This window comes from Narcine bancroftii, chromosome 3, assembly GCF_036971445.1.
Source record: "Narcine bancroftii isolate sNarBan1 chromosome 3, sNarBan1.hap1, whole genome shotgun sequence".
Lineage (NCBI taxonomy): Eukaryota > Metazoa > Chordata > Chondrichthyes > Torpediniformes > Narcinidae > Narcine > Narcine bancroftii.
The window spans coordinates 12,876,912-12,893,558 of NC_091471.1; the positions used below are offsets into that span (position 1 = coordinate 12,876,912).

At 44.3% G+C, this 16,647-nt stretch overlaps 1 protein-coding gene across 1 annotated transcript in view; it reads right to left on the reverse strand.

Moving 5' to 3' along the window:
• LOC138756974 (dedicator of cytokinesis protein 2-like) overlaps positions 1–16,647 on the reverse strand; it is a 1,510,503-nt gene that overhangs the window by 1,157,914 nt on the left and 335,942 nt on the right. The window contains 1 exon segment of the mRNA XM_069923500.1: positions 10,727–10,806. Within this exon segment, the coding sequence (XP_069779601.1) occupies positions 10,727–10,806 (80 nt within the window).

A 16,647-nucleotide genomic window follows, 5' to 3' on the forward strand; every position in this document is an offset into this window, starting at 1 on the left:
TAGTGACCCCCCATGTGGGCCCGTTCACAGAGTACACTTCTGCGTTGCGAAGGGGAATCTTCAGTGACTTTGCAAGATCATTCACTCCTTTTAAGTCTAACTTACTCTACTCGAGTAACTGCTAACACATGTAGTCAGACCTGATGCCTGCAACATAGGTGTCCCGGATCATGTCCTCGGTATTTTTGGCGGCTGATACTGCCTGGAAATTGCACTCCCATGCAAGTCCCCACAAGGCCTGGAGGAACTCATTGCCCAATTCACCTGGTCGCTGTCTGTGGGTGGTCAGCATATGTCTGGCATATACATCATTAACTTTCCCCCGTATTACTCCTTGAGTACATCCAATGCTTCCACGTATGAAGTGGCGTCCATGATTATTGAGAACACTTGGGGTCCGACCCAGGAGAAGAGAAGATGAAGTCTGTATGCGTCGGTGGCCATGATGCTGACTGAGTTTTGGAGGAAGACCTTGAAACAGTGTGGCCAGAGTTCGAAGCTGTCTGAGGCATCTGGCGACTTAGGGTCAATCTCCAGCTTGTGGGGTTTCAGGAGATGATCCATTATTAGCGATGAAAATAAAAAAATTGTGAATAAAATTGATGCGGTAAATAACTCGAGAGGCTGAGTCTGAGTCATTGATCTACAGGCTTTTATTCACAATGGACAAGGACGTTATCCTGTGCCATGACCCGAGCTTTCTGGGGAAGGGTCAAGGTGTTAGAGGGTTTATACAAGGTCAAAAGAGGGAGGGGCCACAGGTACAGTCATAGGATGGGACAGAACCAGGTAATCAGGGATACAGCAGTCCAACACAGGGCTATGGTCCATGTGCAGGTCAATGGACTAGACAGAATAATAATTTAGATGGGCCGAATGACCTGTTTCTGTTTTGAAGTCTATGGTTCTATCCATCTATGTTGAAGACTTCATTGCTACAATTGTATCTGCTTCCACCACAACTTTGGGCAGTCTGTACCAACCACTCTCTGTGTAGAAATTTGCCTTCTCACCTAAAATGCATATCCACTAATGTGTGGCGCTTTAGTTCTGGGTGGTACGGTTAGTTTAGCAGTCAGGGCCACGCTATCGTAGCAGCAGCAATCTGGCTCTGTCAGTAAGGACTTTGTCTATTCTCCCTGTGTCTGTGTGGGTTTACTCCGGGACCTCCGGTTTCCCCCCACCTCGCAAACCGTGCAGGTCTTGTACTATAAGATCTGTGTACTATAGTTACAGTATATAGTTAACATATACATTATACTATAATACTCTATTTGGGCAGCATGAGTTTGTGGGCTGGAAGGGCCTGTTACCATGCTAAATTTTTAAAATTAAAAGAAATGATTCCCACCGTCCACTCTTTCGCTACATGTCATGACTTTACAAACTCCTATCAACCTCAGCCTCCCACACTCCAGAGAAAACAAGTTTGATTCATCTCTCCCCATAGCCCAAACCCTCTAAACCAGGCAAAATCCTCGTAAACCTTTTCCAAAGCCTCCACATCCTTCCTGTAATGGGGCATGCAATATGCCCAGTGCAGCCTGACCAAAGTTCCATGTTGCGGCAATATAATTACCCTACCTTTGTCTAAATCTTGGTTTCCTCGCCTCATTCAGCTGTCTGCTTCGACCCTACTTCTGAGATTTGGGACAGCTGGGGTTGTGGGATTTGGTTGAGACATTGACGGTCAGATTCAGGGCTTAGTCTGATTGTATACTCTCTTTCTTAACTTTATACTGACTCTCACTTCACTCCCGATTCTACTCTGATAAACTCAGAACTTGGTTCAGCTTTTGTCACCTTTGCCTTTGAGTCCAAAAGTCACAAGTTCAGAGAATGTGGAACATTACAGCACAGTGCAGGCCCTTCAGCCCACGATGTGATGCAAACCTATATACACCTATATATATATATGTGCGAGCACCCTATTTACTTAGCAAAGCTATGTGGGATACTGTAATGTATCTGTATTGACTAAAGAGCCAAGATACTGTACTAATACAGTACTGTATTTCAGCTAATGTACCTGGCTCTGAATCTAGTCCTTGGCCTCGGACAATCCCAGTTCAGCTCCTTCCTTCCGAAGTCAAATCGTGTATAATTTGTGCCTCAGGACTTTAATTTCCCTGTTATCAGACGTTGATTTTCTTTTCTGCATTCACCACCTCACAAAGCTTCCTCTTCACACAAGATCTTCAGGTAATTGAAGAATTTTTTTAATACAGCAATTCCCATTACTGCTGCCCTGATCACGCTTCACCCGCCATTGCCGCACGGAACTATATTGTTTGGCAGTCCTGCTTGTATACGCCGACTAGCCAGCTCCAGGGGCCAGCGTTCTACCAATTTACCTCGAAGCCTACCCTTTCCATGCTCCTGTCTAAGTTCCTTTTGAACCATACGATTGACCCAGATTTTGGCACTTACCCTGACAGATCGTACGTCCGTCACATCCTGACCATGGACGTACGTGCAGTCAGACGTCATCCCGCAGTGCAGGACCATGAACCTAAAAAATATGAACCTTCCCTACCTCATCACCCTTTATTTTTCTTTCATCCATTTGCCTGTCTCAGAGACTCTTAAATCCACCCCCCCCCCCCCCCCCACCATCAATGTTTCAGCCTCCACCACAACCCTTGGCAATGGTTTACAATGTTGTTGCCACTATAAGGGAAGTTAAGTTATCATGAGAGAGTGGTAAATTTAGGTCTTTCTTTAGCGGGATCTATTTAATCATGAGGGGGCATAGATAAGGTGACTGTTTGTTGTCTGCAGTGGGACACTCATGAGGTTGTCACTATAAGGTGAAGGGAGTGGGGGGGACCTGGCCCTGTGGAGACGTTTCCCTACTGTATGACTACGACAGTGGGGACTTGGACACAAAGTCCAGCATGGCGTGCGAGGGCAGTTCTGAAAACAAAGTTCTGCATTGTCGGCAGTAATACAATTCACACAACTGGCAGAGACCTCAATGGGAAGCAGAAGATGAGCGCAGGGCACCTTAAAATGGGGAGACTACCCCCCGTTTACAGACCCCAAGGAAGCAGAGAACTGCTGCAGGGCACCAGCAAACAGGAAGAGTACCCCGCTGTCTGAGAAGGAGAAGCTGAGGAGTTGACCCAAAGGGACAGTCATCACGCTGGTGGATCAGTGAGCATCAGTTTGGTTCAAGAACACACAGGCAGCGGGGCTGTTGGTGACCTGAGGCGTGAAACCCATGCAAGCAGTGGCTCTTAATGACTTGCAGTAAAAAGGACTCACACCAGGTGGGGACTGCCGGACACTGGCTCGAGACTAGCGGAAAGGGGACCCGGGTATCGAAATGGGGACGCGAGAGGGTGTCGAGGGCGTGAGGGGCCCCCGAGACGCTTCCGACACTGGAAGTCTCTGGATTATATCGGACGTGCGGATCTGGAGCTTGGGTTGCCGATGGTTCAGGCTTACATCTGAGTGGTAGCAGAGGCCACGGGAACACTGGAGGCGAATCCTCGGACACTCAGTGATTCTGACGGAACACTATTTTGCTTCTCTTCCTCCGAATGTAAGGGGCGCCACGCAATTTCTGCCTTACAGCAGACAAAGTGCAATTTTGTGTCATATTACATCTGTTTTTCTACAAGACAATAAAAGAATCTTGACTGTTGAACAAGCTTTAGAGACTGAAGTTTCCCCCAGGTCATGCTAAGGTTCCGTTGCCACGCCCTATCCCAGGCCTGTCTGTTTTCAACAGCTGCCCACATCATACAAATTCTCTAATTTCACCCAATATCTTCAATGTTCATCTCAACACTACCCATAATTAAACTAATGGAATGTATATTATATGGAGTTTGCTCATGAATTCCATGAAACAATTTATTATTATAAATTATAACCATCTTGAAAAAGTCATTGAAAATGCATGGACGAATTAGCGTCAACAGATTTCCACAGATCAGGCCTTCCGTACCCTGGGGGGAAGCCTGCACTTTTGAGATAGTTGCAAATGATCCCAATGGCACAGATTCAAAGCAGAGGGAGAGAAAAATATCTCAGGCTGATATTTATTCATTACTAAAGCTAGTGATGCCAATTATTGCCTCATTTCAGGACCTCGCTGCTGTTAATTTCACCTTCCTCCAGTTATTGCACTTTCAAGCCAAGTTTATTCTCATCTGATTGTACAAGTACAACCCGACGAAACAGCCTTCTCCGGTTCCCCCCCACCCCACGCCCCCACACACAAAATTATTCATATGTACAATTAAATTAATATTGCTTTGCAAATACAGTACAACTCCGATTGTCAAAAATCTGATTCTCCGAAGTCCTCATTTTTCCAATTAAAAAAAAATTCAGATAAACGAGGATATCAGAAACAAATCAGAAATCCTCATTTATCAATTTTTTTTTCGGAGCTGAACTGACCTCACAAGTTGAAAAAAGTATTCACCTGACATGAACTTAGAATGACTGTCCTCGTTTCAGGTAACTTCCTCCCCTCTCTCTTTCCATTTCTTATTTTTACCTTCACCTTTTCTTGCCAACTCTCTCTCTCAAACTTAGAATGACTTTCCTCGTTTCAGGTAACTTCCTCCCCTCTCTCCTTCCATTTCTTATTTTTACCTTCACCTTTTCTTGCCAACTCTCCCTCTCAAACTTGGCGCCGATGGCTCCCAGTCACAAGTGATCGGAAGAATCCCTTGCCCTGGCATTATCAAGGAGGGTGGCCTCCCCGGCGGGAACAGGAGCTCAGGATCAGTGGCCTTCCCTCCTATCCTATTCCCTCTCACCCTCCTCGGCAGACCGGGCACTGACTCCGAATCCTCCCCTTGGCCTACTTCCCCGTGTGCAAGTGCAGCAGGCCGGTGGGAGGATTTGGAGTCGGGACTCCGGCGTCGGGAGCTCTGGTGACCGGGGAGACAGGAACCCGCTGACTCACCAGTGAGTGCTCCACCTGTTTAGGAAGCTTCCCTGGGGATCAGCGGAAGCATGGGGGGGGATTCATGTCTGGGATCGGCAGTGGCGGTTGGGTGGTCTCAGAGTGATCGGCAGTGGACAGCATTTTTTTGGGGGAATTAAACATTATTTTAATGCTTAAGAAGCCTTCCCTTGTTATTTGTTGTTTAAACACTGTTGCAAATTATTTCCTGTTGCAACTGGGCTCTTTTTTAAAAAAATACCAGTTCTCTGTAAAAAAAAACATTTATCCAACTTAGGCCCGGACCCGACCATTTCGGATAAAAGGAGTTATACTGTATGAGGGTCTCGGAAGGTCAGTGTGAGCAGTTCCTTTGGGCATTCAGGATTCTCACTGCCCGTGGGAAGAAGCTGTTCCTCAGCCTGGCGGTGCTGGCTCTGATACCCCTGTATCTCTTCCCCAATGGGAGCAGCTGAAAGATGCTGTGGGCAGGGTAGAAGGGCTCCTCAATGATTTTGTGCACCCTTTTCTGACAACGATCCCAGCAGATCACATTGACCTCTAATCCATTTCTCTACAGCAACCATGCCATGATGCAGCCAGACAGGTCACTCTCGATAGAGCCTCGTGTAGAAGGGCGACAGAATGGTGGCCGGTAGCCTCGCCCGCTACAGGCTTCTCAGGAAGCGCAGTCACTGTTGCCCCTTCCTGAAAGTGAGGAAATGACCACGGTAGGTGACTAGTTTTGCGGACTCCAAGGAACTTACTCTCTCCTGGCTATAAAGGACTCTAAGATGAACTTGAGACAAGAAAGGAATGACATAAAGAAGGAGCAAGTCTGCAGGTTCATGTCACATAACTCCAGCTATCAGTATCTTGGTGGATATCACACCACAAAAGAGGAAGCCATTTGGTCCCTCTCGTCCATACCAAATCACAGAGCAATAGAATTCTCTAACCAATTTCCCATCAATTTTGCCTGCTCGTCCACAACCTTAGAACAATTTAAAATGGCAATTTAAAATGCCAAACAATGGGATGTGGGAGCTAACTAGAGCACCTAAGGTAAAAGCACACAGGTCACAAGGAGAACGTGCAAATCCCACACAGACGGCATCAGAGGTCTGACTGGTAACACATTCCTGAAGCCTCACGAGCTAAGCCAGTGTGGTAGCCACCCAATCAGCTTTCCTTCCCAATTCTCATACCCACAGCATGTTCCAAATTCCTTCATTCTGAAATGATGAATAAATACATTTGAGTCAGACAATCAGGCCCTTTGGCACAATGTGTCCATGTGATTCTACAATCCCATTTACCGACAATCGTTTCACGGCCAACTATGACTTGGGGACTGAAATGCAAGTGTGCTGGAGAAATCCAGCAGGTCACACAGCATGCACAGGAAATGAAGGGTCACCAATGTTTCAGGCCAGGATGCTCTGTAAGAAATGCCTCTATGGATACTGTGTGACCTGCTAAGCTTCTCCAGCACATTTTTGTATTGCATTCTAACCCCAGCATCTTGTTTAGCTGTCTGAAATGCTTGCCCTGTAATTCAGTAAGTGAGCATTCAATTGCTTTGGGGCTTGAGAGTGGCCATGGTTTACAGCCATTGGTGGGAAAGAATGTCTTATCAGTCCGAAATTTCCCTTGACTACTCATTCTTTAGCCATAGATAGTGATTTTCATAGAACATTACAGCACAGTACAGGCCCTTCAGCCCACAATGCTGTGCTGTCCTATAAAATCTTACTCAACCACTGATCTAATCCTTCCCTACCTCACACCCATAACCCTCTATTTTTCTTGGATCCATGGACTTATGAAAGAGTCTTTTCACTGACCCTGTTGTATGCACAAATAGATTTACCCCTGACTGAAGGCTGGTTCAATAGGGACATTTAGAAGATGCTTTGACAGGCACATGGATGCAAGAAAAATAGAGGGTTATGGGTGTGCGTTAAAGAAGGCTGAGGTTGTTCAGTAGGTTTATATAGGTTGGCACAACATTGTGGACAGAAGGGCCTGCACTGTGCTGTAATGTTCTATGTCTATGATATCTCCCCTGAACTTTCCACTCCTCAGCTAATGCACATGTCCTCTGGTATTTGCTACTGTCACCTCGAGAAAAAGGTGTGGTCTGTCCAAGGCCTATCCGTGCCTTTCAGTATATTGTAGACTTCTATTAAAATAGAGCTCTACAATATTATGACCTCTATTATATTGGCATCGACACCGTCAATCAGTTCTCAGAATCTTCCACATCTCAGACGTCACCTTTCATGCTTCTAAACACCAATAGACAAAGGACAATCTTCTTCAGTTTCTCTTCAAGTAGAAACTCTTTTGCACAGAGACAAATTTGAACAGAGTTGTACAGCAAACAAAATTGGCCATTTGTCCCTCCCCATTTAAGCTGAACCATTTTCTGAATCTATGCTGCACACACATTTAGATCAGGAAGCAGGCTTTCTCCAAGATCAGGGGCGTGTTAATCTGATAAAGCAATGAGCTTGAGGCTCCTTGACTTCCCGGGTTTGCTCCTATTGGTTACCTGGCTGTGCGATACTGAGCGGTTACAAGTTTTGTGTTTATCTGTCATATTACACCTAGTACAGCGAGAAGGGTTCTTCTGCGAGCAGACTAACAGGTTATCTCTAACTTTTGCATAGCCTTACAAAGAGCACAAGGACAGAGTGTCAGTCTGCATTGAAGGAAACGTCAAGCAAGTGCAGCACGAGAGCATTGTTCTGGGGGTTCATTCAGGATCCTGACGGCTGCAGGGAAGTAACTTTCGTTAAGTCTGCAGGTGTGTTCACTCTTAAGCTATCACCTGATGGGAGGAAGGAGAACAAAGTATGTCTGGGGTATGATGGTTTGCTTCAGTCTGTCAGCTGCAACTGGAGATGTAGACGGAGGAAAGGAAAATTTGTATTGCGTTCTGAGCTGCATTCACTTCTTCCTGCAGATTTTCTGATCTCCAAGAGCAGTTTATTTAGACCAGTGGTTTTCAACCTTTTGCGCTCCACTCACATCCCACTTTAAGTAATCCCTATGCCATCAGTGCTCTGTGATTAGTTAGGGATTGCTTAAGGTGGGATGTGAGTGGGAAGGGAAGGTTGCGAATGGCTGCTCTAGACCCAATTGTTACTGAAATACTTTGCTTGAGAAAAATGATCTTTGGCCCATTTCCTTTGGAGTTATGAAACCGTGCACATAACGAGTCAATTAGGGATGATTAAAATTGTGATTTTCAAATTTTTTGTGAGTGGAAAGAAAAAGATTGAGAACCATTGATTTAGACCATAAAATATAGCAGCAGTAATAGGCTATTCTGCCCCTCGAATCTACCCCACCATTTAATCATGAGCTGATCTATTCTCCCACTCAGCCCCACTGCCCGGCCTTCTCCCCATAACCTTTAATGCTTGGGTGGTCTAATCAAGAACCTATCAATCTCTGTCTTAAAAAAAACAATGCTTTGGCCTCCACAACCATCTATGGCAACAAATTTCACAGATTTACCACCCTCTAGCTGAAGAAATTCCTCTGCATCTCTGTTCTAAGCAGACAGCCTTCAATCCTGAAATTGTGCCCTCTTGTCCTAGGCTCTCCCACCACGGGGAACCAATCTTTCTCACATCTACTCTGTCCATGCCTTTCAACATTCAAAATGTTTCAATGAGATCCCCACTCATGCGCCTAATTATCGCGGCATCAGTCTCCTGACCAAACCTCACACCAGTAAACTAATGCTGCCCTCGCTCTGTTCTCACTGATCTCTCTCTGCACCTCTGTGACACTGCACTGAGTAATTATCACTGTACTACATATGGTTTGACCAGCTGGATTGCCCTCAAAAGAACCTTTTTCACTGTACCTTAACAATAAACGTAAAACTTGCGCACCTTAAAAAAAATAATTGCACAGCTTTCTAAAATTAAAGATATCTTTTAAAAGTTTGATTCAGTTGTTTCATTGATAGCATTTTATGCCCCAGTAGTAAACTCCTGCAAAAATGTTGATTACAAATCTGACTGCCTTCTTGGGCTGTGCAGTTGCAAAGTGCAATTGGCTGCTTCCCTTCCAAGTAATATCAGTGCATGCTGGAGGTGCCCTGCAGCTAATATTTGAGGGAAATTGAACTTGAAATTAACCAGAGAGATGCCAAGATCTTTGCTGGCAGCACTTTGCGGTCAGTGCTAATGCAGCTGCCCTCTCATCGAAGACCCCCTTTGGTCCATATGTACCATTGCAGAGGCCAAGAAACATGTTAAAAATAACATTTTGCATTTCACAAGGTAATCATCTGCAAGGCAACTGCTGAATATGCCAGTGTTTAAGTCAATTCATGTAGAGGATGAGCCCCCAGAATTTCCACTTAAAATGTAGGTTTTGAGCTATACTCGCTGTATAAGATTACCCCAAGTTTTGACGCTGCTCACAGATCATGTCTGCAAAATACTTCTCTACAATTGGCCAGTACTGATAACTGGTTAAGTGGATTTTAGTAAAAGCACTTGTCATGGTCCCACATGATAGGCTCATTCAGGAAGACATGAAGCACCGATTCCAAGGAACCTTGACTACCTAAATGGCATGCTCATGGAAGTTAGAGAGTAGTATTAGACAGAACATATTCACCTCTCCACATCCACTCTATCCAGTCCTTTTAGTATCTGAGAGATTTCAATGTGAGCCTCCTCATTCTTCTAAACTCCAGTGAGTACAGTCCCAGAGACCTCAAACCCTCCTCATATGAAAACCCTTTCATTCCAGGGATCATTCCAGTGAGCCTCCTCTGGACCCTCTCCAATGCCATTCCTAATCAAGATTGATCACAATACTCTGTTCAACCATAAAAAACCTCAACATTACACCTCTGTTTTTATATTCTATCCCCCCCTCAAAAAAAATTCCTTCTCAAAAGTAAATGCTCACGTTCCATTTGACTGGCAATTGAAGGGCCTGAGCAGGCTGCGGGCTGCTGACGGCTTGTGGTTGAAGAACCCACGTGTCTGTGGGAGGCTCGCTCGTGGAAATCAGGTATTGGTCCAAGATTCAAGAGGGTGCTGAGGGCAAAAAGGGCTTCAGCTGCTGAGTGCCTCCTGATTGTATCGGAGGTTAGGCAAATCCACGGATACTCAGTGTCTCTGAAAGGCTATTTCTTTTTCTTCTCTTATAGTTAGGGATGTCGGGCGATGTTCATAGTGACTCTTTGTTTGCCTTATGGAAGATTAATGTTGAAGTATATCTTGTATATTACATTTTTAATGTATTATTACATGAAAATAAAATGAACCTGGAACCTTGAAGGCTTCCTTACCACATGTTACCAGGAGTTGGAAGCAGGTACAATAGTGGTGTTTAGGAGTCTTTAGATGGACAGTAAAAGCACTTGTCATGGTCCCACATGATAGGCTCATTCAGGAAGACATGAAGCACCGATTCCAAGGAACCTTGACTACCTAAATGGCATGCTCATGGAAGTTAGAGAGTAGTATTAGACAGAACATATTCACCTCTTATGGTTGGACAGCAGCAATGTTTTGATTAAATTGGGCACCATGTTTGGTACAGACACCTAGGCTGAAGTACCTGTTCCTGTGCTGTACTGTTTCAAGTTCTGTGTTCAGGAAGATAACAGAGAGTGTGTGAAGGGGAAGGGGATTGGAATAGGTGGAGGAAGGGAAAGAGAGCTGTTTGTTAAGTGGAAATATAGGTCAACAGCAGGTAAGTGGCTACACAACCCCATGTGGAAAAAATGATGGTTTTGCTACATTCAAGTGTGGAGGGAATTAGAAAAGAATACTTTACCTTGTCCTTTGTGGTTTATGTCTTTGGTTGCTCCAACCTTATGGATTAAAGTGTGGAGAAAATCATTTTCCGCTGTGACTCTGTAGGGAAGAGCAAAAGAAAGCTTGAAAAACAGTTAACTTGGGGAGACATCTCCACTGCACATGGCAATTGCCTGAGCTGCTGGGATGACACCAGGGGCTGACAGATTACCCTCTGAAGAAACCTAAGGCAGGTCAATGTCAGTTCCAGTTTGTACCACAGGGAGGGAAGATTGCCAAGGCTTCCTGGAACCTGAGGAGCCAGAAGGCAACCCGGCTGTGAAATTGTTATCAGCCACAGTGCGTGTGGTTGAGTGTGAGTGAGCGAAAAAGAGAGGGGTGAGTTGGGAGAGCGGAAAGGGAGGGGAGAAGAGTGGGGGAGGGAGAGGGGAAAGAGGGGAGGGAGAGGAGAAGGAGGGAGAATACACAGTGCAGTGAATTGGGAATTCACTACTGGTGCGATGCTCTGAGGACTGATTCAGCCCCCCCCCTCCCCCCACCCCACCTCATATCCCGATATAATCCCTGGACCCCCGCCAAAATCCCAGTTCAGTCCACCGACCATTTTATTGAATAAAAGCATGTGATACTCTCTCTAGTCTTGAGTGCTCTCAGTCGAACTACACACAGGAAGGAGGGAGGGGACATACGCTGGAGATAGTGGAGTGGAAGGATGGGGGAGAAGGGAAAGAGGGAGAGAAGGAGGAGAGAGAAGACAGTGAGGAGGGAGGGAATAGAGAGGGAGAAGTAATGAGAGAGAGAGGGAGGGAGGAGAAATAATTGGAGCTATGATGAGGGAGGGGACGAAAGGAGAGAGGAGAAGGGAAACAAAAATAGGTGAGAGGGAGGAGGTGAGAGAGCAGAAAGCAGGAAGCAAGGGAGGATGGAGAGGAGAAGAGAGAGAGGGAGAGAGAGAGAGAAAGCTAAGGTTACATTTTAACTGATAGGAGAGCAGTTGTATAGTGTCCTGCAGAAAAGCAAGAATAAAATATTGCAGTCAAGCAAGCACTGGAGTGCAGGAATGTGCATCACACAGAATTCTCCTCGAACTTGACAGGGAAAATGTAAGGAGGTGATTTCCTTTGGCTAAGAATCTAGATCCAGACTCAAACAGGATGGTGATGCTCCTTCCCTTGAGGAATGGTGAATATTTGAAATTCACTCTCCTGGGAGACTGTGGACTGGGCACTCAAAACAGAAATGGACAGGAAATTTCTGGACATTAATGAAATTAAGAGAAATGGGGACAGGGCAGGAAAGTGCTCCTCAGGTAGATCGGCCATTATCGCACGCAACAAAGGAGATGTGAACCAAATGTATTGCCACTTCAGGACAATGCATCTGTTTGGCTGGCTAGTTCGATCAGGATCGACATACTCCACCCAGCTCCTGATTTTGATGATGTGTGTCCAAATCTTGCCAGATCTGAATTCTGAATTGTCACGTGCACTGAGAAACAGTGAAAAGCTTTGTTTTGTGTGCTATCCAAATAAGTCGACCACATCATAACACCACAGTTAAGTAGGGAAACATTGTCTTCTACTCATGGACTGTGATAACAGCCAGAAAGAAAGTGTTCCAAGAATCTGTAGGCATCTGACTGATGGGACAGGGGAAAAGAGACCAGAGTGGGATATTAGTTTGGCTGGTTTCCAGAGGCAGCGGGAGGTGTTGTCAAAGTTGATGGAGGGAAGGTGGGTTTGTGTGATGCTCTGAGCTGTGTTCACAACACTCTGCAATTTCTTAGAGAGAGTAGATTCTGCCCATCGTTGTTATGCATCCGGACAGGATACTTTCTGTGGCGCACCTGTATAAATTGGCAAGGGCCATGCTGAATTTCCTTCTGCGTCTGAGGAAATAGAGGAAGTTTTTGGGCCTTACACTTCGATGTGGTTGGACAGGACAGATTGTGGATGATGTCTACCACTAAAGGCTCGAGGGATGTCTGGGATCTGGTCTTTCACTCCCTCCTGGGGCTCTGCATTGAGCTCAAGGTGTTGCGTAATGTTCTGAGCTGAGAGGTCGCAAATGCTTCCAAACTACCTTCCTGTTTTCACTCACCTGTTGCAAGGGCATCCTTGTATTAATGGGTGTGGCTCTGTTTTTCATTCACAGAACATAAAATATTACAGCATAGCACAGGCCCTTCGGCCCACAACCTACATATATCAACCCCACCACTGAAAAAAAAACTAAATCATCCTGACCTCATAACTCTCTATTTTTCTCTGGTCCATGTGGCTGTCCAAGAATCTCTTAAATGCCCCTATAATTCCAGCCTCCAGCACCACCCCTTGCAATGCATTGCCAGCACCTGCAACTCACTGTGCCAAAAGTTTACCCCCATTGTCACTCCTAAACTTTCTGCCGCTAACCTTGCCTCTTGATTTATTTTCCAATCCCAGCAAGTTCCTGGTAAATCTCCTCTGCACCCTCCCTATAGCCTCCACACTTCCTGTAAAGAGGTGACCAGAACTGGATGCAGTGTACTGTGATGTTACCCCCATTTTCCAGTTCATTTTGTTGGTGTGGGACTGTCCCTTTAAGAGAACAGATTTAACAACCTGCTTGCAGGATGTGAAATGACTGTATAGCAGCAAGTTTTGACGATATCAGATTCCTAAACGGATGCATTCGAAGAGAAGCAAAGCAGTGTCTCTAAATCCCAGGCGTAGAGACCATGTGACCTGCTGACTGAAAAAGCAGTACACATTCTGTTCAAGAGGCCATTTTAAGAAGGTAGCATAAGGGAAACATCCCTTTGATCTCCTTTGTGGGATTGAGGAACCCAATTGACCTCTATTTCCTCTATTTGCTTACAGAGGAATGAGAAACCATTTCAACTGACCCACGAAAGGGGTTTTTAAAGTTGCAGAAGAAATACTACACTCTTCTTTACTGACACATGAAAGAGGTTTTAACTGTCTAAAAAGGACATTACCCTGAAGCACCTCAACCAGGTCTCGTGATTAATCAACATTCTGTAACCTCCGGTCTCTTTCACCCACTTCAGGAACTATTAACTTCATCTTAAGGCCTATGTGTCTCAACCATTTAAATCTGGCATGTCTCAACCATCTAAGGTCTGCGTGTTGCAATCTCAAGCCCACGTATCATCACCAAATTTCTGAACTTTGACCTTCTCAGAATTGAGCCTTGAGGTGTATACCACACACACCAATATATTCACACATAGTTAGAGTTTAAGTTAGATAATTGTATGTAAATTTAATTAAGTTTACATAAGTTAGTTAAATTAGAAAATAAGCTTTATAATTGTTGATTAATAATAAAAATATTATTTTAAATATAACACCGTCTGGGCTAATCTTTATTGCTGCCATCGTGTACATTACAAAATTGGGGGCTCATTCGGGATTAGACCAAATTGGAAGCCGAGTGATGGATTAAATGTCAATTTTATTGATTAGAATATTTTTAAGCCAAATTAAAGGCTTGTGTGTGGAATAATGGCAGAGGAGGAAATTAATAAGTTTTTGGGATTGCCCACCTTTGTAGATTTGTAGGGGGCAAGAAAAAGTGAGTTGTTAACTATCATACAAAAGTTGGACCTTGCGGTGGTAAAACCAGTGAAGAGAAAGGCTGTGATTCAGTTAATTATAGGCTGCTATTATGTAAGAGAAGGGAAAGTTGGAAAGGAAGGGGTAAAATAATTTCTCCAGAATGAATCCCTTGAGCAGTGATCACCAGGAGAACAAATTGAATTAGACAAAACTTAGATAGGAGTAAGAATTGAAAAAAATAAATTAGCGGAGGCAGAGAGTGGAGAGAGAGAGAGAGAGAGAGAGAGAGAGAGAGAGAGAGAGAGAGAAAGAAGAAAATGAATTAGAAAATCTTTGATTACAAAGGCAGCTAGAATTAGGAAAACTTAGATTAGAGGTTGCAGAGAGGCAAAGAGAAATTTAAAAGCAGGCTGAGCTAGAAGTAGAAAAACAGGTTTGCAGGGGAGGAAGCGAAAAGGAAAAGGCTTTTGCAGTGAAGGAAAGTGAAAGACAAAGGCACTGAGTGAGGAAAAAACTTAGATTAGAGCGCCTTATAGCTACAGGGAGACAAAGGAGATTTGAGGAAGGATTGGAAACTTGGCAGGAATCTGCTGAAGTAATGGATGAGCATGTTGTAACCAACAGGGTTAAGTTCATGCCAAGTGGAACCTTCCAAAGAGTTGAAATTATGCCAAGTAAAACCTTCCAAAGGGATAATTTGGAATGTCTATGTAAGTTAGAAAACATAGCGGGAGTTAATGCTAGGGGTAACAAGCGTAAAAAGGAAAAAGCTTTGGGTCCCCTGTGCGTCTATTGTATGAAGCCTGGTCATGTGGCAGAAAATTGTCCCACGTTAAGGTGAAAGAGAGAAAAGGAGGCAGCGCAAGTTGCCTGTATTCAAAAAGTTGAAAAGCCTGGAAACCAAGAGAGTTCCAGACCAGTTGGTAATATTAAGGAGTTGTCTTTTGGGTTAGAGGGTCTGGTTTCATTGGAAGATGTGTCACCACAAGCGACAGTCCAGCCAGTCATTGGGGAAACCAAGACAGATTCAAATACATATTTGGCTTATACAGTTTGGGCGTGAGATCTGGTGGCAAACTCGAGAGTAAGGATTCGTCATTGTCCCAGAAAGAGTTTGTGGAGGGGAAAAACAGAGATCCTGACCATGATGAGGTGAGAGAGGAGTCTCTCTGAGGAGGAAACTACGGAAGTGACACTTGAATATATTAAATTGAAGACTATGCAATAACTCTTAGAAAGCTACTGTGATGGTTCATGTTACATTTTATATTGTATATAGATATGTTTTAAAGGAGATAAATTGTGTTTTTTTTTAGTTAGATCACAAAAAGATACAAACACTTCACAACACAGATCTCATTTAAAATGCCAGAGCTCTGCTCAAGCCAGATAGTCCAGGCCCCCAGTGCCTTTGTAAAGACAATGGAAATGACTTTGCTGAAGGGCTTCACAAGTAGGTGTTAATTGGACATGCTATGGAGGAATGGATTATTGTTTTGGAAAGCAACGGATTTGGAAGATTGGGTCCGGTGCCGTAGTCTGTCTGAGTGCAGTTTGCTGTTCTAAGAGGGTCACGTGGTTTTGCAAGCAGAGAGAGTCAAATAGGTTTTTCTCTGAGTATGACAGAGAGAGAGAGAGAGAGAGCGACTGCTGGTTTTCTGCAGTGGCTTTTTGAAGCTTGTTTGAAAGTCCATTTTGAAGATGGGTTGTAAGTTCTGAGTTCAGTCTGTTCAAAGCCCTTGTGGTCCATACAAGAGGAGATGGCTGGATGTATAATATTTTGCCTGAAATAAGGGAAACAGAAGAGGAATTCTCCGATGATCTGAATTAAAGAGGTTATCATCCAGAAAACCCAGATGGGGCAAGTTTCATTGGCAAGATATTGACATGGCTGATCAGAAGGAATCAGTTTGTGCATGTCCAACGAGCAACAAATCTCTCTCTGAAAACCGACAAGAACCTTGCTGAGCAGTAACCATTTACCTTTCAAGCACCAAAGCCTGGTAAAGATTCATAAATGTTAAATTCTGTGCACAGTATAAGAATTGCCTGATACCAGTGAACTTGGAGGAATGAGAAGTGAGATTTGACTGTTAATCAATGAACTTTTCTGAACTTATACACGCATTACATACACCTGCACTTAGAATTAGAAGGGGGGGTTAAGCTGCGTTAAGTTAAGTTAATAGCAATAAGTTAATGTTTAATTTTTTTATGTTTAAAGAAAATTAAAAGTAACTTTTGTTTAAGTAACCATTTGTTCTGGTGAATTTCTATTGCTGCTGGGCTTTGGAGCCCTCTGGGCCTGTAACATTACCCACTCTGTGTGCTTTACCTAAGGAGATTCCATCCAATCAGGGGAGCGATTCTATGTCAG